Genomic DNA, 27,835 nt, shown 5'->3' with positions numbered 1-27,835 from the left:
CGTCACTTATTCCACACAAACACAGCAGCTTAATTAACATCTTTTATAAGATTAGATTAGAGATACAGCACTGAAACAGGCCCTTTGGCCCACCGAGTCTGTGCCGACCATCAACCACCCATTTATACTAATCCTACACTAATCCCATATTCCTACCAAACATCCCCACCTGTCCCTATATTTCCCTACCACCTACCTATACTAGTGACAATTTATAATGGCCAATTTACCTACCAACCTGCAAGTCTTTTGGCTTGTGGGAGGAAACCCACGCAGACACAGGGAGAACTTGCAAACTCCACACAGGCAGGACCCGGAATCGAACCCGGGTCCCTGGAGCTGTGAGGCTGCAAATTGAAATATTTAAAGCCCCTTATGTTATCCTAGCCCTCATGCACATACACATACATACAAAATGGGTTAACCGGGGAAAAAAGGGATTTCTGGTGAAAGCTGGTACAAAGAAATAGAAGGAAAAAAAACCCACTGAATCGAAGATATGGAAGTCCTTTGTTTTGACGAGTTGTCCCAAAGGCGAATAGGTGGCTGCCACTAAGAATCTTCCTAGAACGATTCTTTCCAGGCAATTTTGATGAACAGTCTATGTAGGCTTTCAAGAAATGCAGCTACAGAAGGCTTCACATAGATCTTACACAGGTGTGCAGCAACAAAGGTTTCAATTCTCACACATTTGATGCAAAGTTCTTTTAAAGATGCAAGGTTTCTGCAAACATTCAGGATTTCTTCAAATACAGGAGGCAACAGTACAACATGATGCAGGATTTTCTTTTCAAGAGCAAGATAAGCAGGGTCTTCTGGCAGGTCAATAAGCAAATTCCAATTGCCTGTTTTTAGCCAACTAGCTTTTTTTTTAACAGTTCAAAATGAAACCAACATTTTCCAGAGGCAAGGCCTATGACAGCCATAAATCCTGACTTGTCAGTAAGCAAATTGCTCTTCAGGGCCCTGCTGGGTTCTTTGCAAACATGTGCTTTCCAGTAAAAACTTGTTTACTGGTCAACCTTCTTTTGTTTTAAGCAAAACACCCATAAAGTTCACCAATCTCCAGATGATTCAATGTTCAAAATTCAACTATAATTTTTAAAAACATATTTTACACAGAAAAACAGAAGCACTCACGTAACACCATCAACAAATGGTACAAAGACTAGGGGACACAGATTGGAAGTTTTGGGCAAGAGATGCAGGAGGAATATGAGAAAGCACTTTTTTACACAGCGGGTGGTAATGATTGGAACGCGCTGCCCACAAGGGTGATGGAAGCAGAGATGATCGATGACTTCAAGAAGAAGTTGATTGACCACCTAAGAAAAATAGACTTACCGGGCTATGGGGATTGAGCCGGGCAGTGGGACTGACTGCACAGATCTGTGAAGAGCTGGTATGGACTCAACGGGCCAAATGGCTTCCTTCTGTGCTGTAAATGATTCTCTGTTGGAACTAAGACTTTGTCTTCAGGACTGTGCGGTGGCCACTTGCTACTTCAAACCAACGTTATCATGGACAGACATGTCTTCAACAAGAATAAGGCTATCTGGGTTCCTTCCTTATTGAGTGAAGTCTTTTGTCTCCGAACAGCACTGATTCATGTTGAAATATGTTTCATGGTACTTGTCATCCCCTGGTATCTCACCCAAAAGACTAATTTTTATGTGTGAGGATGACTGTGATTGCAGCAGACCATTCAACTGGGAGTGGTTGACAGGAATCACAGAAGAGCCCAATCCTGCCTTTACCCAACATTGATACATGTACTCTTTCCAGAAGGCTAATGATCAGGAGTGCTTGGCTGATTTTCTCCTCGTAGTAGATTTGTTCCTAAGTTCATTGAAAACGTCAGTATTATAGAAAATGGCCCAAAAGTGTGTGAATGTTTTCTGCCTTTAGAGACACTGAGTCATGAATTGCTTTGGGAAAACTTCATTGGCTTCTTAGCTTTTGCTAATCTTCTAGAGTGGCATATACAATCTTGACTGAGTGCAGGCAATCTATACAAAAGAAGGTGAAGGAAGGGGTTGGGAGCATAACAAATTAGCCCAATATTATGATTGTGATATATGCAGATGCAGCAGATTGCAGGAAAGTATTCAGTTTTATCATCTTGAGGCAGGGGCACTGATGCAAATGAACATTACAGTGGAGGTCAGCTAACTCAAGCACAGATTAGAGGCCAAAGGCCTCAACTACTGTCACTGGGCACCATGGCTTTCAGAGGCATAAGCAATTAAGATTAAGGTTTTCAATGACTTCCTATTGTCAGCCAAAACAATCAATAGTTAAGCCATGATTTCATTCTGCCAACTAGTCACAGCCTGATTTGGGAATTTTACAACCCTAATGTAAGATAGCAATCGTTGGCTGTCCCTCGAGGATGATATCTACTCAAGGCCACGAGTTTCTGCCATGAGTCTTCAGGTGACTGAGACGGCCAATTCTCAACTAGCAGATCTTTAGGCACATGGGGCAGGATGTCCCCTGAGGTAGTGAGATCTGAAATGCAGGATTTTGTTTCCTTTTCTGCCTCATTATTAAGATGTTTGGACATGAAGCATGATGCAGCTTAATGGACAAGCTGTCGCTATTTTGAAAGATTTGTAGCAAGCTCCTCCCAGTCATCAATGTCAATGCTGTCTCACTTCAAAACGTGCTTCAGAGTGTATTTGAAGCATTTTCTTTGTCCTCCCCTGGAATGCTGACCATTTGAGAGTTGAGGAAACAGGCCCTGGTGGGGGCGACAGTTTTCGGTCATCAGGTCGCTATGTCCAGTCCATCGCAGTTGTTTTTTTTTTAGAGATACAGCACTGAAACAGGCCCTTCGGCCCACCGAGTCTGTGCCGACCATTAACCACCCATTTATACTAATCCTACACTGATCCCATATTCCTACCACATCCCCACCTGTCCCTATATTTCCCTACCACCTACCTATACTAGGGGCAATTTATAATGGCCAATTTACCTATCAACCCGCAAGTCTTTTGGCTGTGAGAGGAAACCGGAGCACCCGGAGGAAACCCACGCAGACACAGGGAGAACTTGCAAACTCCACACAGGCAGTACCCAGAATTGAACCCGGGTCACTGGAGCTGTGAGGCTGCAATGCTAACCACTGCGCCACTGTGCCGTTTTGCAGGAGTTTTGCCTGAATGCTTGTGGAGCTGGCTCCAAGGACACCAGCATTTGTTTGATGGTCCTCCCATTGAATCCGGAGGAAATTTCTCTCGGGCTGTTATGTGTTACTGATACACAGTCCAGGTCTCACGACAGTATAGGAGTGTGGTGACAACAACTGTTCTGTACATTAGGGCTTTTGTTAACATGCAGAGGTCTTTGTTGTCAAACAGTTGCTGCCATAGCTGGTAGAAGGCTGAGCTGGTGCAGCTGGTCCTGTGTTGGATCTCCTCACCAATGGTTGCCTTTTAAGAGAGGTGGCTGCCAAGGTATTGGAAGTGCTCAACGTATTCCAGAGTGTCTTCAGCATATATGGGAGGTGGAACATTTGGCTGACCAGGTGTGGATTGTTATGAATTTTGTTTTGACAACATTTAAGGACAAGCTTAGTCTCTTGTATGCAGAATTAAGAGATCGAGAGTGGCTTGCAAATCTGGTGTACAGTAGGCAACGACACTGCAGTCATCCACAAACTAGCTCATGTATATCTATAATAAAAGCAAAATACTGCGGATGCTGGAAATCTGAAACAAAAACAAGAAATGCTGGATTCACTCAGCAGGTCTGGCAGCATCTGTGGAAAGAGAAGCAGAGTTAACGTTTCGGGTCAGTGACCCTTCTTCGGAACTGACAAATATTAGAAAAGTCACAGATTATAAACAAGTGAGGTGGGGGTTGGGCAAGAGATAACAAAGGGGAAGGTGCAGATTGGACCAGGCCACATAGCTGACCAAAAGGTCACGGAGCAAAGGCAAACAATATGTTAATGGTGTGTTGAAATGGTGGGTTGAAATGGTGGGTTTCAACACACCATTAACATATTGTTTGCCTTTGCTCCGTGACCTTTTGGTCAGCTATGTGGCCTGGTCCAATCTGCACCTTCCCCTTTGTTATCTCTTGCCCAACCCCCACCTCACTTGTTTATAATCTGTGACTTTTCTAATATTTGTCAGTTCCGAAGAAGGGATCTTTGAAGATCTCAGCTGGAATACCATCGGGGCCCCAGGTTTGTTGTTTTTCATCCGTTTGGGTGTTGCAGCTCTCCCATTGATCTTGGTTCATCCATGGATCTACCACAGGGTACAGGGGGATAGCCTGTAGAGTATCAGCTGCCAATGTGGATTCACGGTTGAGGAGTTGTTGAAAATGTTCTTTCCAGCGTTGACGGATGGCATTGTCATCCTTAAGAAGAGAGACACCATCTGGTAAGTGAAGGGGATTTTGTCTATTTGACCTTAGTCTACACATGGCCCTGGTGGCTTCAAAAAAGCTTTGCATGTCATGATGGTCAGCATATTGTTGGATCTCTCTGGGCTTTCTCTCCCACCACTCGTCCTTTATCTTCTGGATTTGTCTTTGGGTGTCAACCGTGAACTGTTGGAATGCTGCCTTCTTGATTTGTGACATTGGGTTGTTCTGCCACGTAATGAAGGCTGCTTGTTTTTGTTCCAGGAGGTCACATATTTCAGCATTGTTGTCGTTGAACCAGTCCTGGTGACGACCAATGGTCTGGACACAGGAGTCTAGTGCAGCTGACTTTATTTGTTCTCACTGTTCTGAAATTGAGTTGGATCGTGAAGATTTGCCAGATTGATTGTGAGCTGCACTTGGAATTCCTCTCTTGTTAGGCTGCTTTAAGGCTGAAACATTGATCTTTTTCCTCTCGGACTTTTGAGTCTTGCGATGTCTTACTGCTAGGTGGATGTTAATCACCGATTGAACAAGTCGATGACCTGTCCAGCAGGCATCAGCATGGATGGTGTGTTACAAACATCACTTAGATCTTTGATTCGAACAAGAACAAAATCCAGGAGGTGCCAGTGCTTTGATCTAGGATGCCTCCATGTGCTTTTGTATTTGTCCTTCTGGCGGAAGAGGGTGTTTGTTATAATGAGGCTATGCTGAGTACACTTTGGCAGCAGGAAGACACCATTTACATTGGCTCTTCCCAATGGTTCCACTCCAGATATCAGAGTCAGGCCAACCCTAGCATTAAAGTCCAGCAGACGGATGATCTCTTCTTTTGAGATGGCAGTGAGGACTTCCATCAAGGTCAGAATAGAACTTTTCCTTAACATCTTCATCGGAGTCAAGGGTTGGGGCATAAGCGCTGATGACAATGGCATATTGCTTACGGCAGAGCTGTAGGCAAAGTGTCATGAATCTTTCATTTATGGGGAGTTCTGGCAGTACATCCAAGATACTATTCTGGTTGACAAAACCAACTTCATGGACATGAGGGTCACTGTCAGCCTTTCCTTTCCAGTAGGTGTATCCTTCTGCTTGTTCCTTGTTCTCCGGGAAGGCAGGTTTCTAAGGCCGACGATATAAATTTGGAAACTTGATAGCTTGCGTGATACAATTGCAGTTCTTCCTTCTGGGCGGTCACTCTTGAGATTATCCCTTAGTGTTCTAACAATCCAAGTTCCAAAATTTAGAGTTTTCTTTCTTTGACCATGAAGATGGTTATCCCTCAGGGTGTGGTTCCCCAGGCAGGAGAAAATGGGACAGCCTAGTTTAGGGTACCTTTTCTAGCCTCCTCCCTATTTGGGGTGAGCAGAGGGTATACTGAAGAGAACTGCTCAGTCACAGATGCTGCTGCCAAAATACACCTCTGTCCCGATGCAGGTATCCAACGAGCTTCATGCAGATGTGTGCAGAATTTTGACCCTGGTCTCTCAGGTTCACAGCCCTGTCCCCGTCGCCAATACTCCATCACAGGACTTGGCAGATGGACCCTGGTAGAAGCCTGGGCGTGACTTTGTTTAACATAGGGAACAGGCGTTGTCATTGTCCACATGATCTTGATGAATTAATGGCCAGATTTCAGTGACCTGTCAAACCACAATAACTGGAACCACCGCGCCGCTGCAGTCACCTACCGCCTTTGAAGCCAGTGAGACGCATGGTCTTCCTTCGCCAGTTCTGCCATTGAGGGCTTTTTCGACTGGATTTTGTCCGGTACCTCCCCCAAAATTGCTGCCATGGTTGGCCCTACCAGAGCAAGGACGGAATGACGGCATCGTTCAAGGGATCATCGGAGCGCACAAGCCTCAAAAAGCACATCAAGGTGGCAATGCACGGAGAGAGATAGCAGTAGTACAGGTACCAGAATATCTCGAAATTATTAATTTGCAATGAAATGCTGGAAAAATTAGCAACAGCTTTGTTGGGGGAGGTAGTGATGGTGCGGTTAGAAAGCCGGGCTAAGGCAGACAATGAACCTGAACAGCACAAATTCAGTCAGCGTGCAGAAGGCATTGCCCAGTACAGCAGCCGAGCTAACTCCGCCCACATTCCTGGGCCCGCGCGAGAGCGACTCTCCAGGCTTCTGGAATCCCACAGCCTCTGGGCGCACGGCTGTGACGTAAGGCCGCGGGCACAGCTGCCATGGCGACAGCCGGAGCCGGGAGCGCAAAGAGCGGCCGTTAAATAGCGGCGGCCAAGTGGGGACTGGAGTCCGGGCCGTAGTTTCATCCCTCTGGCGTTCAGAGCAGGGTTGCCGCTGCTTGCATTCCCCTTCTGTCGTGATTGACCAGTATGGCCTTGCGAAAAGGACCGCTGCGGTCGGTGCAGATGACCACCGACACTCTGCAGAGCCAGGTAGCAGGAACGAACGGATCTTCCCACCCCTCAGCCCCGCCCAACCCCAATTCTCAGCCCCCCCCAAACCCCAATTCTCAGCCCCCCCCACCCCCCAAACCCCAATTCTCAGCCCCCCCCAACCCCAATTCTCAGCCCCCCACCCCTCCCTCGCCCCACAAACCACTATCCTCACCCCCCCCTACCCCTCCCTCGCCCCACAAACCACTATCCTCACCCCCCCACGCCCCCCAAACCCCAATTCTCAGCCCCCCCAACCACAATTCTCAGCCCCCCAACCACAATTCTCAGCCCCCCCACCCCCCAAACCACAATCCTCAGCCCCCAACCCCAATTCTCAGCCCCCCAACCACAATCCTCAGCCCCCCCACCCCCCCAAACCACAATCCTCAGACCCCCACCCCCCAAACCACAATCCACAGCCCCCCTACCCCCAAACCACAATCCACAGCCCCCCTACCCCCAAACCACAATCCTCAGCCGCCCCACCCTCCCAAACCACAATCCTCAGCCCCCCCACCCTCCCAAACCACAATCCTCAGCCCCCCCACCCTCCCAAACCACAATCCTCAGCCCCCCCACCCTCCCAAACCACAATCCTCAGCCCCCCCACCCCCCCAAACCACAATCCCCAGGCCCCTCCCCCAAACAACAATCCTCAGGCCCCCCACCCCCACAAACCACAATCCTCAGCCCCCCCCACCCCCCCAAACCACAATCCTCAGCCCCCCCACCCCCCCAAACCACAATCCTCAGCCCCCCCACCCCCCAAACCACAATCCTCAGCCCCCCCACCCCCCAAACCACAATCCTCAGCCCCCCCACCCCCCAAACCACAATCCTCAGGCCCCCCACCCCCACAAACCACAGTCCTCAGCCCCCCCACCCCCTAACCCCAATTCTCAGTCCCCCCTCCCCCCAAACCACAATCAGCCCCACAAACCACAATCCTCAGCCCCCCAGCCCCAAATCTCCAGCCTCACTCTCTGCCCCCCCCACCCCACAACCCAACACTGCACCCCCTCCCCCTTGGGGGTCTACAAGCTGCAGTGTATACTTGTCTTCTCCTTCCTTCTTGTACTGCCTGTTGATGTGAAAGTCACTGGCGTTTCTGGTGCAACGTTTAAGAACCCAAGAAAATGAAGCTCCTTTAGCTTGCTATGCCAAGCAATGAAATCACGACCGATATTATTTTTCCTTCATTTTATCCCTTTGAAAACTGTTACCCATGTGTTTTGCTTGTGCCTTTTATGGGTCTGTTGTTGACTAATTGATCGATTGATTGCTGTGATTAGTCAACAACTCCATTATCATTGTAACATATGACTGCCAGGATGGTAGAGGGCGATCTGTATTGCTCTTGGGTCTTTTTTTAGTCTAGCAATAGCTTGCATTTATATAGCATCATTAATATAGAAAAATGTCCAAAGGCAAAAAAGATCAACACTGGGCTAAAAGAGTTGTTTAGAAGGCTAACCAAAGGCTTGGTAAAAGAGGTGGATTTTAAGGAGGATACGTAGTCTATTGCTACATTTTTTTTGTGTATAGTAAAGGGAAAGTTATTGGAAGGGATTCTGAGAGACAGGATTTATATGCATTTGGAAAGGCATAGTCTGATTAGGGATAGTCAGCATAGCTTTGTGCGTGGGAAATCATGTCTTATGAATTTGATTGAGTTTTGCGAGGAAGTGACCAAGAGGATTGATGAGAGCAGGGTGATGGACGTTGTCTACATGGACTTTAGCAAGGCCTTTGACAAGGTCCCGCATGTTAGGCTGGTCCAGAAGGTTCGAACGCATGGGATCCAGGGTGAGCTAGCAAATTGGATACAAAATTGGCTTGGTGATAGGAGGCAGAGGGTGGTAGTGGAGGGTTGTTTTTCCAATTGGAGGCCGGTGACCAGTGGTGTGCTGCAGGGATCGGTGCTGGGCCCTCTGTTGGTTGTCATATATATTAATGACTTGGTTGTGAATGTTCTTCTTTTGGGCCTCCTTATCTCGAGAGACAATGGATACGCGCCTGGAGGTGGTCAGTGGTTTGTGAAGCAGCGCCTGGAGTGGCTATAAAGGCCAATTCTGGAGTGACAGGCTCTTCCACAGGTGCTGCAGAGAAATTTGTTTGTTGGGGCTGTTGCACAGTTGGCTCTCCCCTTGCGCCTCTGTCTTTTTTCCTGCCAACTACTAAGTCTCTTCGACTCGCCACAATTTAGCCCTGTCTTTATGGCTGCCCGCCAGCTCTGGCGAATGCTGGCAACTGACTCCCACGACTTGTGATCAATGTCACACGATTTCATGTCGCGTTTGCAGACGTCTTTATAACGGAGACATGGACGGCCGGTGGGTCTGATACCAGTGGCGAGCTCACTGTACAATGTGTCTTTGGGGATCCTGCCATCTTCCATGCGGCTCACATGGCCAAGCCATCTCAAGCGCCGCTGACTCAGTAGTGTGTATAAGCTGGGGATGTTGGCCGCTTCAAGGACTTCTGTGTTGGAGATATAGTCCTGCCACCTGATGCCAAGTATTCTCCGAAGGCAGCGAAGATGGAATGAATTGAGACGTCGCTCTTGGCTGGCATACGTTGTCCAGGCCTCGCTGCCGTAGAGCAAGGTACTGAGGACACAGGCCTGATACACTCGGACTTTTGTGTTCCGTGTCAGTGCGCCATTTTCCCACACTCTCTTGGCCAGTCTGGACATAGCAGTGGAAGCCTTACCCATGCGCTTGTTGATTTCTGCATCTAGAGACAGGTTACTGGTGATAGTTGAGCCTAGGTAGGTGAACTCTTGAACCACTTCCAGAGCGTGGTCGCCAATATTGATGGATGGAGCATTTCTGACATCCTGCCCCATGATGTTCGTTTTCTTGAGGCTGATGGTTAGGCCAAATTCATTGCAGGCAGACGCAAACCTGTCGATGAGACTCTGCAGGCATTCTTCAGTGTGAGATGTTAAAGCAGCATCGTCAGCAAAGAGGAGTTCTCTGATGAGGACTTTCCGTACTTTGGACTTCGCTCTTAGACGGGCAAGGTTGAACAACCTGCCCCCTGATCTTGTGTGGAGGAAAATTCCTTCTTCAGAGGATTTGAACGCATGTGAAAACAGCAGGGAGAAGAAAATCCCAAAAGGTGTGGGTGCGAGAACACAGCCCTGTTTCACACCACTCAGGATAGGAAAGGGCTCTGATGAGGAGCCACCATGTTGAATTGTGCCTTTCATATTGTCATGGAATGAGGTGATGATACTTAGTAGCTTTGGTGGACATCCGATCTTTTCTAGTAGTCTGAAGAGACCACGTCTGCTGACGAGGTCAAAGGCTTTGGTGAGATCAATGAAAGCAATGTAGAGGGGCATCTGTTGTTCACGGCATTTCTCCTGTATCTGACGAAGGGAGAACAGCATGTCAATAGTCGATCTCTCTGCACGAAAGCCACACTGTGCCTCAGGGTAGACGCGCTCGGCCAGCTTCTGGAGCCTGTTCAGAGCGACTCGAGCAAAGACTTTCCCCACTATGCTGAGCAGGGAGATTCCACGGTAGTTGTTGCAGTCACCGCGGTCACCTTTGTTTTTATAGAGGGTGATGATGTTGGCATCGCGCATGTCCTGGGGTACTGCTCCCTCGTCCCAGCACAGGCATAGCAGTTCATGTAGTGCTGAGAGTATTGGCACTCTTGATTATTTCAGGGGTAATGCTGTCCTTCCCAGGGGCTTTTCCGCTGGCTAGGGAATCAATGGCATCACTGAGTTCCGATTTGGTTGGCTGTATGTCCAGCTCATCCATGACTGGTAGAGGCTGGGCTGCATTGAGGGCAGTCTCAGTGACAGCATTCTCCCTGGAGTACAGTTCTAGGTAGTGCTCAACCCAGCGGTCCATCTGTTTGCGTTGGTCAGTGATTATGTCCCCCGATTTAGATTTGAGGGGGGTGATCTTCTTGATGGTTGGCCCAAGAGCTCTCTTCATGCCATCATACATTCCTCTGATGTTTCCGGTGTCTGAGGCCAGCTGAATATGACTGCATAGGTGTTGCCAGTAGTCGTTTGCGCAACGCCTAGCTGTTCTTTGTGCAGTACTTCTGGCTGCTTTAAGTGCTGCGGATGTTAAATCGCTGGGGGCTTTCTTGTAGTTCAAAAGTGCAATGCGCTTAGCGGCTATGACAGGTTCCAGCTCTTCATTATGAGATTGAAACCAGTCTGCATTTCTCTTCGCACTTTTGCCGTAGGTGGTCAAAGCTGACTCATAGATGGCGTCTCTGATGTGGGCCCACTTGGTCTCAGCATCCCCTGTGGGAGTGTTTTGAAGGGCTGTTACAAGTGAATTTAGAAATTTTTGTAACAGCTGTGGGTGAGAAATTCTGCTCGTGTTGATGCGCGGGTGGCCCTTCTGCTTGGAATGATGCAACTTCTTTGGTCTGAGTCTAACCTTGCTGCACACCAGGGAGTGGTCGGTGTCGCAGTCCGCACTGTGGAAGCTGCGTGTGATTTGAACACTGTTTAAGGCGGCTCGCCTTGTGACAATGAGGTCTAGCTGGTGCCAACGACGTGATCTTGGGTGCCTCCATGAAACCTGGTGACAGGGTTTAGTGTGAAAGAACGAGTTGGTGATGCAGAGGTTATGATAGGTACACAACTCAAGCAGTCTCTGCCCGTTCTCATTCATCCTTCCAACGCCATAGCGCCCAAGGCAGGAGGGCCATGAGTCATGGTCGGCCCCAACCCTGGCATTAAAGTCCCCCAGCAGGAATAGGTGTTCGGTGTTGGGGATGCTGCTAATGATGTTATGGAGTTGTTCATAGAACTGGTCTTTAGCTTCAGGTGCGGAACAGAGTGTTGGAGCATAGATGCTGAGTAGGTGTACTGGACCAGAGGTGGTGAGCAGTCGGATGGACAGTATGCGTTCCGAGCCATTTGAGGGAGGCTCTATCATGCTGAGCAAGGAGTTTCTGATGGCGAAGCCCACTCCATGCTGTCTTGGTTCTTCAGGATCCCTGCCCTGCCAGAAGAAGGTGTAGTCTTGCTCTGCTAGAGAGCCACTCGCGGGGAGGCGAGTCTCCTGAAGTGCTGCAATGTCCACATTGAGTCTACTGAGCTCGTTGTTAATGATGGCGGTCTTCCGAGAATCGTTGATTTGTGTAAGGTCTTCCGACAGGCCAGGACACATAGTTCTGACGTTCCAGCTTGCAAAGCGAAGGGCTGGTACCTTCTTTCCTTTTTTCATGTTGTTTGGTGCGGTGTGTCAGTCCACCTTTCGGGCAATGACCCTGAGCTCCAAGCACCCATTGAAGCAGGCAGACTGTGGCGGGACAGAACCTTATTGACCGGGGGCTGCCCGGTTTGAGGCGGGCGGTAGCTGTCCAGTGAGGTGCAATGACCTCTCCCACCGACAAAGGCAACCCGTGGCGCCCAGTTTCTACGCCAATTTATCTGGACTTATAACCCGTAACTGCTGCCTTCCGTGTTGTTTCAGTCGCTGTGAGGCAACTATGGAGTGACCTCTCCATGGCGCATGCCTGGGCAAATTTATGGAGGTTGAGAGTTGCCCAGTCGTCAAAACCCCCCTCTCGGCCTTTCTGGTGGGGTCCAAAGGAGTGCAGGACACGACGTTTGGCACCAGTATGGCTGCAGGAACTGCCGGAAACATGCCAAAGGTGACACATGACCGCCTACGGGGTTCCGCTCCGGATTTTCTGTTAGGGTTTACTCCCTTAGCCTTGGTCTCTCCCGAGACGCCCACAAGGCAGTGGGGTTGTTGGGGCCCCTACACAGGTGTAGGATGGTGCCGGTGGGAGGAGGGGATGCAAGGGGGAGGGGTAGAGGGAGGGGGTGGGGGGGGGTGCAGGGGAAGGGGGTGCGGGGTGAAGATGGTGCGAGGGGGGGGTGGGCTGGGACGGGGTTGTGAGGGGGTGAGCTGAGAGGGTGGAGCAGGGAAGGGGACGGGGGTGGGGGGGGTGTGGAAGGGGGGTAAAGGGGGGGGGAGGGGGGGTGGAATCTGGTGCAGGTAATAAGCCATTTCCTCAGTGCCCACCATCGACGTCCGGAAAGCTCATCCACGTCCTTCGGGAGGTGAAGCATCATTTGGCAGACTTAGAGGTGATTACATTTGCTAAGGGTTTTTTTTTTTGCAGTGGTTTAAATAAAGGCATGCAGCATTGCCGACAGTGCGCTGCAGATGCTCTCCGAGCCATCTCCCGCGGGCGCTTCGAAGTTGCGGCCGGGGGGGCCGTTCGTGGATGTTTTGGGTGTTCGGGGCACCTTTTCACAGGACTTCTCTCGGGTCCCGCAGCTCCTTCTTCACCTCAATGGACTTACCGCATGCCGTGGCTGCAGACACTCTGGACTGTGAAGACAGCAGGATCGGAGATTAAAGTATCGGCAGCTGTTCTCGTCAGTTTCATCCGGATCAATTTCATTGTGAATGTAGGGGGCATGATTAGTAAGTTTGCAGATGACACCAAAATTGGTGGTATAGTGGACAGTGAGGAAGGTTGTCTATGGTTACAACAGGATATAGATAAACTGGGAAAGTGGGCAAGGGATTGGCAAATGGAATTTAACACAGACAAGTGTGAAGTGATGCATTTTGGGAAGTTAAACCAGGGCAGGACAAATACAGTGAATGGCAGGGCCCTGGGGAGTGTTGTTGAGCAGAGAGACCTTGGGGTGCATGTACATAGTTCCCTGAAAGTGGCAACACAGGTAGACAGGGTGGTGAAGAAGGCGTATAGCATTGCCTTCATCGGCCGAGGCATTGAGTACAAGAGTTGGAACGTCATGTTACAGTTGTACATAACGTTGGTTAGGCCGCATTTGGAGTACTGTGTACAGTTCTGGTCGCCACACTACAGGAAAGATGTGATTAAGCTAGAGAGGGTGCAGAAAAGATTCACAAGGATGTTGCCTGATTTGAAGGGTTTGAGTTATTAAGAGAGATTGGATAGGCTGTTTTCCGTGGAGCGAAGGAGGCTGAGAGGGAACATGATAGAGGTATATAAAATTATGAGAGGCATAGATAGGGTAGATAGCCAGAGTCTGTTTCCCATGGTAGGGGTGACTAAAACTAGAGGGCATAGATTTAAGGTGAGAGGGAGGAGGTTTAAAGGGGATCAAAGGGGTAAATTTTTCACACAAAGAATAGTGGGTATCTGGAATGAGCTGCCTAAGGAGGTGGTGGAGGCAGGAACAACAAAGAAGAACAAAGAACAGTACAGCACAGCAACAGGCCATTCGGCCCTCTAAGCCTGCGTTGATCTTGATGCCTGTCTAAACTAAAACTTTCTGCACTTCCAGGGTCCGTATCCCTCTATTCCCATCCTATTCATGGATTTTCAAGATGCCTCTTAAACGTCGCTATCGTACCTGCTTCCACCACCTCCTCCGGCAGCAAGTTCCAGGCACTCACCACCCTCTGTGTAAAGAACTTGCCTCGCACATCACCTCTAAACTTTGCCCCTCTCACCTTAAACCTATGTCCCCTAGTAACTGACTCTTCCACCCTGGGAAAAAGCTTCTGACTATCCACTCTGTCCATGCCACTCATAACTTTGTAAACCTCTATCATGTCGCCCCTCCACCTCCGTCATTCCAGTGAAAATAATCCGAGTTTATCCAATCTCTCCTCATAGCTAATGCCCTCCAGACCAGGCAACATCCTGGTAAACCTCTTCAGTACCTTCTCCAAAGCCTCCACATCCTTCTGGTAGTGTGGCGATCAGAATTGCACGCAATATTCTAAGTGTGGCCTAACTAAGGTTCTGTACAGCTGCAGCATGACTTGCCAATTTTTATACTGTGTCCCGACCGATGAAGGCAAGCATGCCGTATGCCTTCTTGACTACCTAATCCACCTGCGTTGCCACTTTCAGTGACCAGTGGACCTATACGCCCAGATCTGTCTGCCTGTCAGTACTCCTAAGGGTTCTGCCATTTACTGTATACTTCCCACCTGTATTAGATCTTCCAAAATGCATTACCTCACATTCGTCCGGATTAAATTCCATCTGCCATTTCTCCGCCCAAGTCTCCAACCGATCTATATCCTGCTGTAACCTCTGACAATCCTCGTCACTATCCGCAACTCCAGCAACCTTTGTGTCGTCTGCAAACTTACTAATCAGACCAGCTACATTTTCCTCCAAATCATTTATATATACTACAAACAGCAAAGGTCCCAGTACTGATCCCTGCGGAACACCACTAGTCACAGCCCTCCATTCAGAAAAGCACCCTTCCACTGCTACCCTCTGTCTTCTATGACCGAGCCAGTTCTGTATCCATCTTGCCAGCTCACCTCTGATCCCGTGTGACTTCACCTTTTGTACCAGTCTGCCGTGAGGGAACTTGTCAAAGGCTTTACTGAAGTCCATATAGACAACATCCACTGCCCTACCTTCATCAATCATCTTCGTCACTTCCTCAAAAAACTCAGTCAAGTTAGTGAGACATGACCTCCCCTTCACAAAACCATGCTGCCTCTCGCTAATCATGTCAGATGTTGATTTACCCTCAAACAGCCGCCCCCAATTTAAATTCTGCAGTTCCTGCCTAATATTATTATAATTAGCCTTCCCCCGATTAGCACCTTCACCCGAGGACTACTCTTATCCTTATCCACAAGTACCTTAAAACTTATGGAATTATGGTCACTGTTCCCGAAATGCTCCCCTACTGAAACTTCGACCGCCTGGCCGGGCTCATTCCCCAATACCAGGTCCAGTATGGCCCCTTCCCTACTTGGACTATCTACATATTGTTTCAAGAATCCCTCCTGGATGCTCCTTACAAATTCTGCCCCATCCAAGCCCCTAGCACTAAGTGACTCCCAGTCAATATAGGGGAAGTTAAAATCACCCACCACTACAACTCTGTTGCTTTTACATCTTTCTAAAATCTGTCTACATAGCTGCTCCTCTGTCTCCCACTGGCTGTTGGGAGGCCTGTAGTAAACCCCCAACATTGTGACTGCACCCTTCCTATTCCTGAGCTCTAACCATATTGCCTCACTGCATGACCCCTCCGAGGTGCCCTCCCGCAGTACAGCTGTGATATTCTCCTTAACCAGTAATGCAACTCCCCCATCCCTTTTACATCCCCCACTATCCCACCTGAAGCTTCTAAATTCCGGAACGTTTAGCTGCCAATCCTGTCCATTCCTCAACCAAGTCTCTAATAGCAACAACATCATAGTTTCAAGTACTAATCCAAGCTCTAAGTTCATCTGCCTTACCTATTATACTTCTCTCTTTGAAACAAATGCACTTCAGACCACCAGTTCTGCTGTGCTCAGCAGTAGCAACATTTAAGAGGCATCTGGACAGGTACTTGAATGAGAAAGGCATAGAGGGATATGGAATTAATGCAGGCAGGTGGGATTAGTATAGATAGGCATTATGGTCAGCATGGACGTGGTGGGCCGAAGGGCCTGTTTCTATGCTGTATGACTGACTCTATAATAGTGTAGTGTAAGTGGTAATTGTACTGGACTAGTGATGAAAATTTTCTGAGCTCAAATCTCACCATGGTAAAGACTGACCAATAAACTTGTTCTTCTGCCATTGAAATCCCAATTGGATTATTAATTCCCTTCGGAAAAAAGTGTTTAACACCAAGGTTCCTGCTGAAATGCACGTGTGTAGTAGTGCTGCAATCTGGAATGTACTGAGCATTGACATAAACAGGCCGCTCATAACTTCGTCAGTTTGTCTGGAGAAACCTCCAGTGTAATGTATATCATGACTTTTCAAATGTGAATTGCCTATGGACAAAAAAGTCACATTGAGAGGAATTTGTAGTCTGCCCAGTGCAAAGAAAATGTTGAGGTAACATTGATTCCCACCTTTACCTAGTCTGGCCGAAATGTGACTCCTGTTGTCATTTGAAGTGGCTTAAAGCCACTCGTTGTAAAGGATGGGCAATAAATCCAGCACAACTCTTTGGGTATGGGGATAAGAGATTGAAGTGTGTGTTTTGTTCATCTCGCTGAAGCCATGTGTGATCTGACATGGTTTATCCCATTGAGTTGTGCATGTCCAAAGAAATTAAATGGTTTTATTGAAGATAATTAACTCTTTAAATTTGTATCATCTATGGGGAAGAAAACACTTCAGTGTCCAACTGTGTAATAATACCACATTGAACTTTGTGCAGGCAGTGGGTTCAGCCTTCCAACAGTGAGATGACCATTAGGGTCATTATTGCCAACTGAGCCATTAAGAAGGTGCAGCACCCTCCCTAATTGCTGCACTGCTAGCTCCGATGGGGTAAGATCTGGGAAAAAATCATCTGTGGCTGTTTTTGGAAATTCCTCCCCAACTTTTCTAGGATTCCATGACTTCTTATGACAATCAAGGTTACCTATGATGCCTCACAGAACATACTTAATTTGTGCTCCAGCCCCACGATTTTTATAAAAATGTGGGGTTGTCCTAAACCACAGGGAATATCACTGAATTTCATGATTGGTTTTGCATTCTGAACGAGCTAGTATTCTTGCTCCATGGAAAATGTTTGTCATGCGTATTCACTGATCTACAAATACATAAAGCCATGACATAACACGCACAAATTATTTTTTCATTATTTTGTATCTTAAGGTTGATGTCTTGTTAAAGGAGGTTAAACAACCAGATAAAAGAGAGAAGGCTTATGAGAGGTAAGTAGCTTGTTTGTTGATTTAGTAGTTGGTATTATAAATGTTGTACTAAAGTTTGGCCAGAAGTTTGAGTGCTAACTTAACATTTCTTTCACTGCTACAAACAATGATTCTGCACATGATAGGGTAGGGCAGATGTCACGGTTCCTACGCTTTTTAACTAACTGAAAGGCTGAAGACATTCAATACCCTCATCGCCCTGCTCTCTGCTGCCCATGTACTAATTCACACCAAGTCCTGCTTACCCATCACCCCTGTGTTCGTTGACCTACACTGGCTCTTGGTTAAGTAATGCCTTGACTTTAAAATTCTTATCCTTGTTTTCAAATCCCTCCATAGCTTCACCCCTCTCTTGCCCTATTCTCCAGCCCCACGCCTTTCATATCTCTTGAGCATCCCTGATTTCAATCGCTGCACCATTGTTGGCCGAGCCTTCAATTTTCAAGGCTTTAAGTTCTGAAATTCCCTATATAAACCTCTTTCCTCCTTAAAGACACTCCTTAAAACCTACTGCTTTGATCAAGCTTTTGGTCATCTGCCCTAAAATCTCCTCATGTGGCTCAGTGTCATATTTTGTTTGATAATATTCCTGTGAAGCAATTTGGGGCATTTTATCAAGTTAAAGGCACAAGATGTTGTTGTAGTTCTGCATTTTCCTCTCTCAATATTTATCCATTTCAACTATTCTTCTGGCGTTTCCCAAGATTTTGTTGAATTTCTTTCTTTTAACAGATTCAAAAGCTAGCAACTGTAATGCCTAATAATTCGTGTAATTTGTTACAAAGCATTAATCTTAAAACCTCAGAGGAACAGACATCAACCTTATGTCCAACACTGGTGGAAAGGATTTGAAGAACCACCGTGAAAATGGCTTCCCCAAACCTGTTCATGCCACCAGACCTTGAAGGTAGCAAACGGTCTTCCTAACAGTGAAAACATTGCATCTCATTACATTTTGTTTATGATGTGCTTCTTGCTGGATGCAACACTAGCTGTTTTATGATGACCCAGTTGTTCAAACAGATTTTTAAACAAAGATGACGGTCAAATGCCTTTTCACACCATATTGTTACTTCCCAATATTACTTTCCCTGAGCCTTAGCTTTGTTGTTTCAAAAAAAACCTTTGATGTATGCAAATATTGCTTTTCATAACATAGCAATCTCCTGTTACAGACTTTTCATCACAACAGGGGATAGTGTACTTCAAAAGCTTATGTGTTTTAATCTTACCTTTAAGTTCCATATCATTTATTTGATAATCTGTAATGTGCCTGTTTTTACAATCCAATGTCAGGGGAAAAGACAGGTTTTGGGAAAACACTTTAAACCAATTCTGTCTATATTACTGTTCTGTATTAGCATAAAAAGATATCTGCACCCTACTTCCTTGGCACCGTTCCTCAGCTACATGCTGCCTCTTGCTGACGTTATCAAAAAGCAAGTCAGGTTCCACTGTATGCTGATGACGCCCAGCTCTATCAAACAACCATCTTACTTGGTGATTCCATGGCATCTGATTTGCCTTGCTGCTTGTCCAACAGCAGGGCAGGATGAACAGAAATTTCCTCCAACTAAATATTGGGAAGACCAAAGCCATTGTGTTCAGTCCCTGCCAGAAACTCAGCTCCCTGGTCACAGACTCCATCCCTCTTCCTGGCCACTGTCTGAGGCTGAACTAAACTGTTCGCAAGTTTGGCATCATATTTGAACCTGGGATGAGCTTCCGACCTCAAGCAAGACGGCCTACTTACACCTTCATAACAATACCCATCCCACCCCAGCTGATCTGCTGCTGAAACTCTTATCTGTGCTTCGATACCTATAGACTTCATCATTCCAAAGCTCTCCTAACCAGCCTCCCATCTTGCAGCCTCCATTAACTTGCGCTTATCCAAAATTTTGCTGCCCATATCCTAAATCGCACCAAGTCCCATTCACTCATCGCCCATGTGCAAGCTGACCTGCATTGTACTCTGATCCAGCAATGCTGCAATTTTAAAATTCTCATCCTTGCTTTCAAAGCCCTGCATAGGCTCACTCTCCCCATCACTAGCTTCCTCTCCCCCTACAATCCACCAAGATCTTTGTGCTCTGCCTTGAGTGTCTCCAATTTTTAAATCACTCCACTGTTGGTGGCCATGTCGTCAGCTGCTAAGGCTGTAAAGCTCTGGAATTCCCTCCTTAATTCTCTACCTTGCTCTCCTTTAAGAACTCCTTAAAATCTCCTTTGACCAAGCTTTTGGTCATCTATCCTAACATTGCCTTATGTGACTTGTGTCCAATTTTGTCTGATTGCGATCCTCTGAAGTGCCTTAGAACATCTTACTGTGGCAAGGCGATATATAAATGAAAGTTTTTATGGCAAAGCATTTCATACTACAACAACACAGAATGAAGAAAATTTTCCTACGTCTCACTTCACTCTGACAATTTTAAATTGATGACCACTGATTGTTGACTCCCAAATCAGAGAAAATAGATTTCTCTATTCACTTGATCAAAACAACCTATTCACTTGATAATGTTAAAAATCTCTTTTAGATCTCCTGTAGGCCATCTTTGTTGCAATATTGCAAGTCTGTCCTCATAACTGTACTTTTTTATTCCTGGCATCATCTAGGTGGTTCTATGCTGTACATGCTCTATGGCTTTAATTTCCTTTCTGTAATTTAAATGGGACTGGACTGCTGCAATGTTAAAGTCAAAGAAATAGCAGTTGGAGACAAAATTGTGGAATTTAATTACTATGGGAACTATTGACTTTGGTATAACTTTTCTATAAAATAATGCTAAGATTGTAGCTAGCGTTAGAACATATTACACAGTTTGTTTATTGCTGTTTTCTCACCAAATAATTGCTATCTAAAACATGCTACCAGTATCACGCAGTTTGCACGTGCATCAAAATATATTTGGGGTTATTAGTTTTATAGTTTCCATATTGCTGTTTATGATCTTTCGGTATACTATTTGCTTTTACTGGACTTCTTGCGGTTTCTATAGTTGTATCCAGCTAAAGAAATCAGTGGATGAAACCTTGGACACTCTACGCAAGTTGAAGAAAGTAAGTTTAAAATTTAATAAGCTTGTTACCTATATCTCTTTTAGTCATTGTCTTGTAGCATTTCAGTTTGCATTTTCCAGTTCCTCAGCCTGTACTGTAGAGAATTTTGTATGTGCCAACAAATCTTGTTTCTCAAATAATGTTTGGCTATTTAAATTTAAAATTATAAAAAATTACAGAAAATTACTTAAAAATGGGGACTGAATTACATCAATATGTCTTGTTCCAATTATACACAACCCACTTCATACTTCATTTGAAACCGATACTTCATCTTGACTCCCTATGTGTATCACCTAGAGAGATTGACTAGCATTATGAAATATCGAGCAATGCTTAGTTGGGAATGAATAGTAGTTCATTTGTGAGTTTCAAATAAATTCAGAAACTGTTGGTTATGACATTGGCCCGGGTTTTGCGATCAGTGGCAAAGGAATGGTGCACTCTGTTCACTAAGCTGACAGCTGCCCAGAAACTTACTGCAATCATAGAATGTTTAAAGCACAGAAAGATGCCACTTGCCCCATTGTGTCTGTGCCGGCCGAAAAGCGATCCACCTATTCTAATCCCATTTACCAGCATTTGGTCCGTAGCCCTGCAGATTATAGCACTTGAGGTGCATATCCAGACTCCTTTTGAATGAGTTGAGGGTTTCTGCCTCAACTACCCTTTCAGGCAGTGAGTTCCAGAGCCCCACCACCCTCTGGATGAAAAAGTTTTTCCTCATCTCCCCTCTAATTTTTCTACCAGTCACTTTAAATCTATGCCTCCTAGTCACTGATCTCTCTGCTAAGGTGAATAGGCCCTTCACCTCCATTCTGTCCCGGCCCCTCAAAATCTTGTACATTTCAATCAGATCTCCCTTCAGTCCTCTTTATTCTAAGGAGAATAACCCCAGCCTAACCAATCTTTCCACATAGCTGCATTTTTCCAGTCCTGGCAACATTCTCGTTAATCTCCTCCTCTGTACCCTCTCTAGTGCAATTCCATCCTTCCTGTAATGAGGTGACCAGAACTGCACACAGTACTCGAGTTGTGGCCTAATCAATGATTTAAATAGTTCCAGCATAACCTCCTTGCTCCTGTATTCTTTACCTCGGCTAATAAAGGAAAGGATTCCATATGTCGTCTTAACCACCTTATCGACCTGTCCTGTTACCTTCAGGGATCTGTGGACAGTCACTCTAGGATCCCTGATTTCCTCTACACTTAGTATTTTCCCAATAATCGTGTATTCCTTTGCCTTGTTTGACCTCCCCAAATGCATCACCTGACACTTCTCCAGGTTGAATTCCATTAGCCACTTTTCTGCCCATCTGACCAGACCATCAAAATCTTCCTGCAGCCTGAGCTATCCTCCTCGCTATCTGCCACACGGCCAGTCTTTGTGTCATCTGCAAACTTCTTGATCATGCCCTCTACATTTACGTCGTTAATATATACCACAAAATACAGGGGTCCCAGTACTGAGCCCTGCAGAACACCACTGGAAACAGCCCTCCAGTTGCTAAAACACCCGTCAGCAATTACCCTTTGTTTCCTGCCACTGAGCCAATTTTGTATCCACCTTGCAGCATTTCCCTGGATTCCACGGGATTTTATTTTTTTTAACCATTCTGCCATGTGGGACCTTGCCAAAAAGCCTTGCTAAAATCCATGTAGATACATCAACTGCACTACCCTCATCTATCCTCCTTGTTACTACTTCAAAAAATTCGATCAAGTTGGTCAAACAAGATCTTCCCTTAACAAATCCATTCTGACTATCCTTGATTAACCTGTGCCTTTCTAAGTGACAATTTATCCTGTCTCTCAGAATAGATTCCAATAATTTTCCCACTACTAAGGTTAGACTGACTGGCCTGTAATTATTCAGTCTATCCCTCGCTCCCTTTTTAAACAGAGATACAACGTTAGCAATTCTCCAATCCTCAGGCACCACACCTGTATCCAGTGAGGATAGGAAAATGATGGACAGACTTACTGCTATTTCCTCTCATTTCTTTTAACAGTCTAGGGTACATTTCATCTGGACCTGGTGATTTATCAACTTTCAAGGATGCTAACCCCATTGATACTTCCTCTCTCCTGATTTTTATCACATCCAATGCTTCACACTCCACACAGACAATGTCTGCATCGTCCCCCTTGTCTGTGAAGATAGACGCAAAGTATTTGTTAAGAACCATCCAACCTCTTCCACTCCTATGCATAGGTTACCTTTTGGGTCTTTTATGGGCCCTATTCTCTCCTTAGTTATCCTCTTACTCTTAATGTATTGATAAAACATCTTTGGGTTCACCTTGATTTTGCTTGTTTCATGCCCTCTCTTTGCTTTCCTACTTTCCTTTTTGATTTCACCCCTCCATTTTCTATACTCCATTCGGCTTTCTGTAGTATTGAGTTCTCGGTGACGGACATAAGCTTTCCTTTTCTGCCTTATCTTACGCTGTAAGCTCCTTGACATCCATCGGGCTCTAGATTTGGCCGTCTCACCCTTTTTCTTTGTGGGAACATGTTTATTCTGAACCCTTTGAATCTCCCCTTTGAATGCCTCCCACTGCCCCGATTACTGATTTACCTTCAAGTAGCTCTTTCCAGTACACTTTCACTAAATCACTCCTCAGTTTAGTAAAATTGGCCTGACCCAGCATAGCACACTCTACAGGGCACCTGTGGTATCGGTGAGCAGGGCAAGAAACAACAAAGCTCTTCAACCAGTTTGAAGAATCCTTTCTGAGACATACAGAATCTAACCTAGGAAGTACTAATTAGATTTAAGTTATGTACAGAAACAAATAAGACTGGAAAAGACAGATGGGAGTAAGGGAGAGAGAAAAGAAAAAGTAAATTAAAAAGACTCCAACACTAATTAGCTTTTAAAGGAATGAGACTGCATTTGAAAAATTAAATTTTCATTCCAGAGAGGCTGTTTAGCAGGAATTATCACATAGCACTGTTTAAAAGAAAAAGCTTACTCCTGAATACATCAGCCCTAAATTTTTCTGGCATCTTTAGTAGGGTGCTAGTGGACAAATCCCCCAAGTTCATGCCCTTGCGTTGATTTCAATGCAGAGCCTTGACGGTTACAGCGCACCCTTTGGAGGGGCAGGGTATCTGATAGCAACTTCTGGACTTCTGTGTTTAACCACGCATGCCAGAAGTTGCTGTCTGATTTACTATTTTGAGTTCCATTATTCTCTATTATCTATGCAAAAGTCCAGGCATATAAATGATAGTAAAATCTGTTCTATATTTAGCTTGTTTGTAAAGAAATAAGCATTTCTATATGGGTTATCCCGTTGTGTGTACTTGTTGAGAATGTCAAAGATCTAGAAACCTCAGTAAAATTCTATAGCTTGTAGCCAGGCTATTAGGATTTGGACCCAGAGATTTAAGAAAAATGTAGCTTTCAAACACACTGTTACGAGGTCCTTCTGTCGTGGAGCCTCTCTTTTACAAACAGTAGTCCTTGATCAATCTAAGTGAGGTCTCAATACCTTTTAATGCTCACATCTCAAAGCAAGATCACGCAATTATAGGCAATTTAATTTAATACTTCATTTATGCTTATCTGGCAACTCTGGAATAAGTGCCTATATCAGCCTGCAAATGACATACCAAGTCACCCTGATACATATTTCCCCCCTTCCAGTATAGAGGCATTAGCTCTAGCGGCCTGCATTACAAGGCAGTATGTGAGGGACAGGGCATCGTCATGTGCCACTTCTGTCTGGTGTTCTATGTCCAATCACTTGGGATGAAGTGGCAAACCACCAGGTAACACTAGCATTGTTTCTTCAAGTTCACTTGTGGCTCATCAGTTTTACTCTTGTTGAGCTGGTGGTTGCTACTCACCTGGTCCAGTATTAAGCTGATGATGTCTGCTTTAACCTGAAGCTCCAGCTTTTGCTGAATCAGCAACTGCTTGGCCTTTCAACACTGTAAACTCCGAACAATCCTGTTTTCAGATTCTTAGTCCAAGTCTGTTCAGTTGTTTTTTCCAGAGTTGTCTTGACCCCTTGAAGCTTATTCTTAACCCATGCCTATTACGTCTGACAGCTGGTGGGCAGCCATAAAGACGGGGCTAAAATGTGGCGAGTCGAAGAGACTTAGTAGTTGGCAGGAAAAAAGACAGAGGCGCAAGGGGAGAGCCAACTGTGTAACAGCCCCGACAAACAAATTTCTCTGCAGCACCTGTGGAAGAGCTGCTAGAATTGGCCTTTATAGCCACTCCAGGCACTGCTTCACAAACCACTGACCACCTCCAGGTGCTTATCCATTGTCTCTTGAGATAAGGAGGCCAAAGAAGGATTACGTCTGACATATGCAGCATGCAAACTTCATGCTGCCTGCTAATTTAACTGATTGCAGCCTGCAGCAAGCTCTAAGTGTCCTGATGAGTAGCTGCAGGCCAGAGCGGGGACGGGGGCAAAATTGTGAGAGGCTACCATGAGTTAAGGCTGGCCTATACTACTTAAAACCAATGAGAACAGAAAGTGCCAGAAATACTCAGCAGATTTGGCAGCAGCTGCGTAGAGAGAAACTGAGTTACCATTTCAGGTCTGTTCTCATTTCAGAGTTCCAGCATCTGCAGTATTTTGTTCCTACTTAAAACCAACTTGCATGTCTTTAAGAGGAGGTGCATTGTGGCTGGAAGTTGTTCTGAAGTTGATGAGGGGAACACTCTATAAATGCACAACTTGGCAGAAAGTGGGCTCAAAAACATTCTATGTTGGATGCTGCATTGGAGGCTTTGGTGGAGGAGGTGGAGAGGGGGAGAGATGTGATCAATCCACAGAGGGCCAGGAGGCCCTCCAGATAAACTCTCAGAAGTCGATGGGGACAGAGAGCTGTCATGGTAAATGGCAGCAGCGTAGCCCCAAGGACTTGGATGCAGTGCTGCAAAAAGTTCATTGCCCTTAGCCACTTGTGTGAAGTCAATGAATGTATCTTCAGTGACATATTTTTCCAGCTGCATCACCAGACATGGCTCAATGCACCACATCCCTGTACTCACCTACCAACAGTCTCTATCAATCACAATTCATACCTAGCATTCATAGCTTTATCTCACCCTCTTAGCACTGTTGCAAGTCCCACACCCGCATCTTGCAACTTGCATGTGCTGCCGCTACTCAACCATGACAGCCACATCACCCAAACACATTGCTCCACACTTACTGACACTTTCCTGTTTATTGCAGGACAAGGTGACACAGGCATGGCTGCCTGTCCGAGGCCCCAGGGAGGAGACGGTGCTGTCTATCAATGGAGTGGCCATAACTGATGCTGTGGCCAATGGTGGGTCAGAAACAGTTGATGCTCATACCTAATCCTCCTCCTCACATCTCACTGCTCACTCATCCCACAATTTCTTCTGGTTTAAAGGTAGGTAGGAAAGCAAGTTGTGAGGAGGACACAAAAAGTCTGCAAAAGGATATTGATAGGTTAAGTGAGTGGTCAAAAATTTGGCAGATGGACTATAATGTGGGAAAATGTGAGTTGTCCACTTTGGAGGGAAGAATAGAAAAGCAGGATGTTATTTAAATGGAGAGAGACTGCAGAATGCGGCAGTACAGTGGGACTTGGGTATCCTTGAACACTGATCACAAAAAGTTAGCATGCAGATACAGCAATTAATTAGGAAGACAAATGGAATGTTGGCCTTTATTGCAAAGGGGATGAGTATAAAAGTAGGGAAGTCTTGCAACTGTACAGGGCACTGGTGAGACCGCACCTGGAGTACTGTGTACAATTTTGGTCTCTTAAGGAGGGATATAATTGCATTGGAAGCAGTTCAGGGAAGGTTCACTAGGCTGATTGCTGGGATGAAGAGGTTGTCTTAGGAAAGGTTGAGCAGGTTGGGCCTATACTCATTGGAGTTTAGAAGTGTGCGAGGTGATCTTATCGAAACATATAAGATTCTGATGGGGCTTGACAGGGTAGCTGCTGAGAGGATGTTTCTCTTTGTGGGGGAATCTAGAACTAGGGGGCACAGTTTAAAAATAAGGGGTCTCCCATTTAAGATGATGAGGAGGAATTTCCTCTCTCCGGGCTGTTAATGTTTGAAAACCTCTACCCCAGAGAGCAGTGGAGGTTGGGTCATTGAATATATTCAAGGATGAGTTAGACAGATTTTTGAACAAGGGAGTTAGGTTATGGGGTAGGCAGAAAAGTGGAGTTAAGGTCACAGTCAGATCAGCCATGATCTTATTGAATGGCGGGGCAGGCTTGAGGGGCGAATGGCTACTTCTGCTCCTATTTCTTCTGATCTTATAAGCTGTAGATGAGCTAAGCATGAACCTCTTGCTGCCACAACCCTATGCTTGTGTCTTTCACTTTTCAGATGCCCAAGAGCTGCCACCTGGCCAGACAGTGAGCAAGAAGTGGAAAAGCATGAAGGCAGTGATAAAGAAGAAACACCATTCACTTGCACCCTCGCACCCAACAACTCAGATACTGATACTGGGCAGACTTTAGAGAAGAGCTTAAAAATTGGGATCTGTACATCTGAGTCACCAGGAGGTGCAGGGAGACAGTGTACTGCAAGTGCCAGCTCGCCGGAGGATGAGGTCGCACATGAAGTCTGCTGCAGAGAACTCACCTGAGCATTTCTATGTGGCAGTCTACAGAAGAATCTGATCAGTCTGCACAGTGAAATGCTTTGTGCATTGGCAGGCTTGCCAGAAAGCCTACGGTTGCTGTCAAAGAGCATGAAGGAATAGGCATCAGCTTGGTACACGGCTTTGCGCAGAGCTTGGAGCTCATCCTTTCCAGCGTGGAAGTGGTGGCCAACTCCATTAGCACGCTTGCAGACGCAACCATGACGCAGGGTCTGATGGGAGATATTTCAGCAGAAGCCATCGATTGTCTGGATGCGCAAACCTCTGTAATTCAAGGTCAACTGTGGCTGTGGATACCAGTGATCAAAGGGGCTTGCAGCTTGTTACAGCAGTCCAGTAATCTGTTCTCCAGCAATGCTTTTTTTAAAATTCATTCCTGGGATGTGGGCATTACTGGCCAGGCCAGCATTTATTGCCCATCTCTAATTGCCCTTGAGAAGGTGGTGGTGAGCTGCCTTCTTGAACTGCTGCATGTGAGGTAGCTACACCCACAGTGCTGTTAGGAAGGGAGTTCCAGGATTTTGACCCGGCGATGGTGAAGGAACGGCGATATAGTTCCAAGTCAGGATGCTGTGTAACTTGGAGGGGAACTTGCAGGTGGTGGTGTTCCCATGTATTTGCTGCCCTTGTCCTTCTAGTTGGTCGAGGTTGCGGGTTTGGAAGTTGCTGTCTAAGGAGCCTTGGTTCGTTTTTGCAGTGTATCTT

The 27,835-nt window shown here is 46.2% G+C and overlaps 1 protein-coding gene across 5 annotated transcripts in view; it reads left to right on the top strand.

Moving 5' to 3' along the window:
- The first annotated feature begins 6,506 nt into the window (after positions 1 to 6,506).
- Positions 6,507 to 27,835, top strand: part of nphp1 (nephronophthisis 1) — a 189,956-nt gene continuing 168,627 nt past the window's right edge. For 4 of the 5 annotated variants that reach the window (XR_010972902.1, XM_068027505.1, XM_068027500.1 and 1 more), the window contains exons 1-3: positions 6,507 to 6,795; positions 17,380 to 17,438; positions 20,444 to 20,504. Coding sequence is in view for 4 of the 5 variants with exons in the window: in XM_068027505.1 (XP_067883606.1) it covers positions 6,733 to 6,795; positions 17,380 to 17,438; positions 20,444 to 20,504 (183 nt within the window). In the remaining variant the exon portion in view is untranslated. Of the gene's footprint in view, positions 6,796 to 17,379; positions 17,439 to 20,443; positions 20,505 to 25,721; positions 25,809 to 27,835 lie in introns of those variants that run through there. The other variant, XM_068027502.1, reaches the window with a different exon arrangement.

Source organism: Heterodontus francisci, chromosome 3 (assembly GCF_036365525.1).
Source record: "Heterodontus francisci isolate sHetFra1 chromosome 3, sHetFra1.hap1, whole genome shotgun sequence".
NCBI classification, from domain to species: domain Eukaryota; kingdom Metazoa; phylum Chordata; class Chondrichthyes; order Heterodontiformes; family Heterodontidae; genus Heterodontus; species Heterodontus francisci.
The sequence above is the reverse complement of the archived record's forward strand: the minus strand, read 5'-3'. Positions and strand labels throughout refer to the sequence as shown.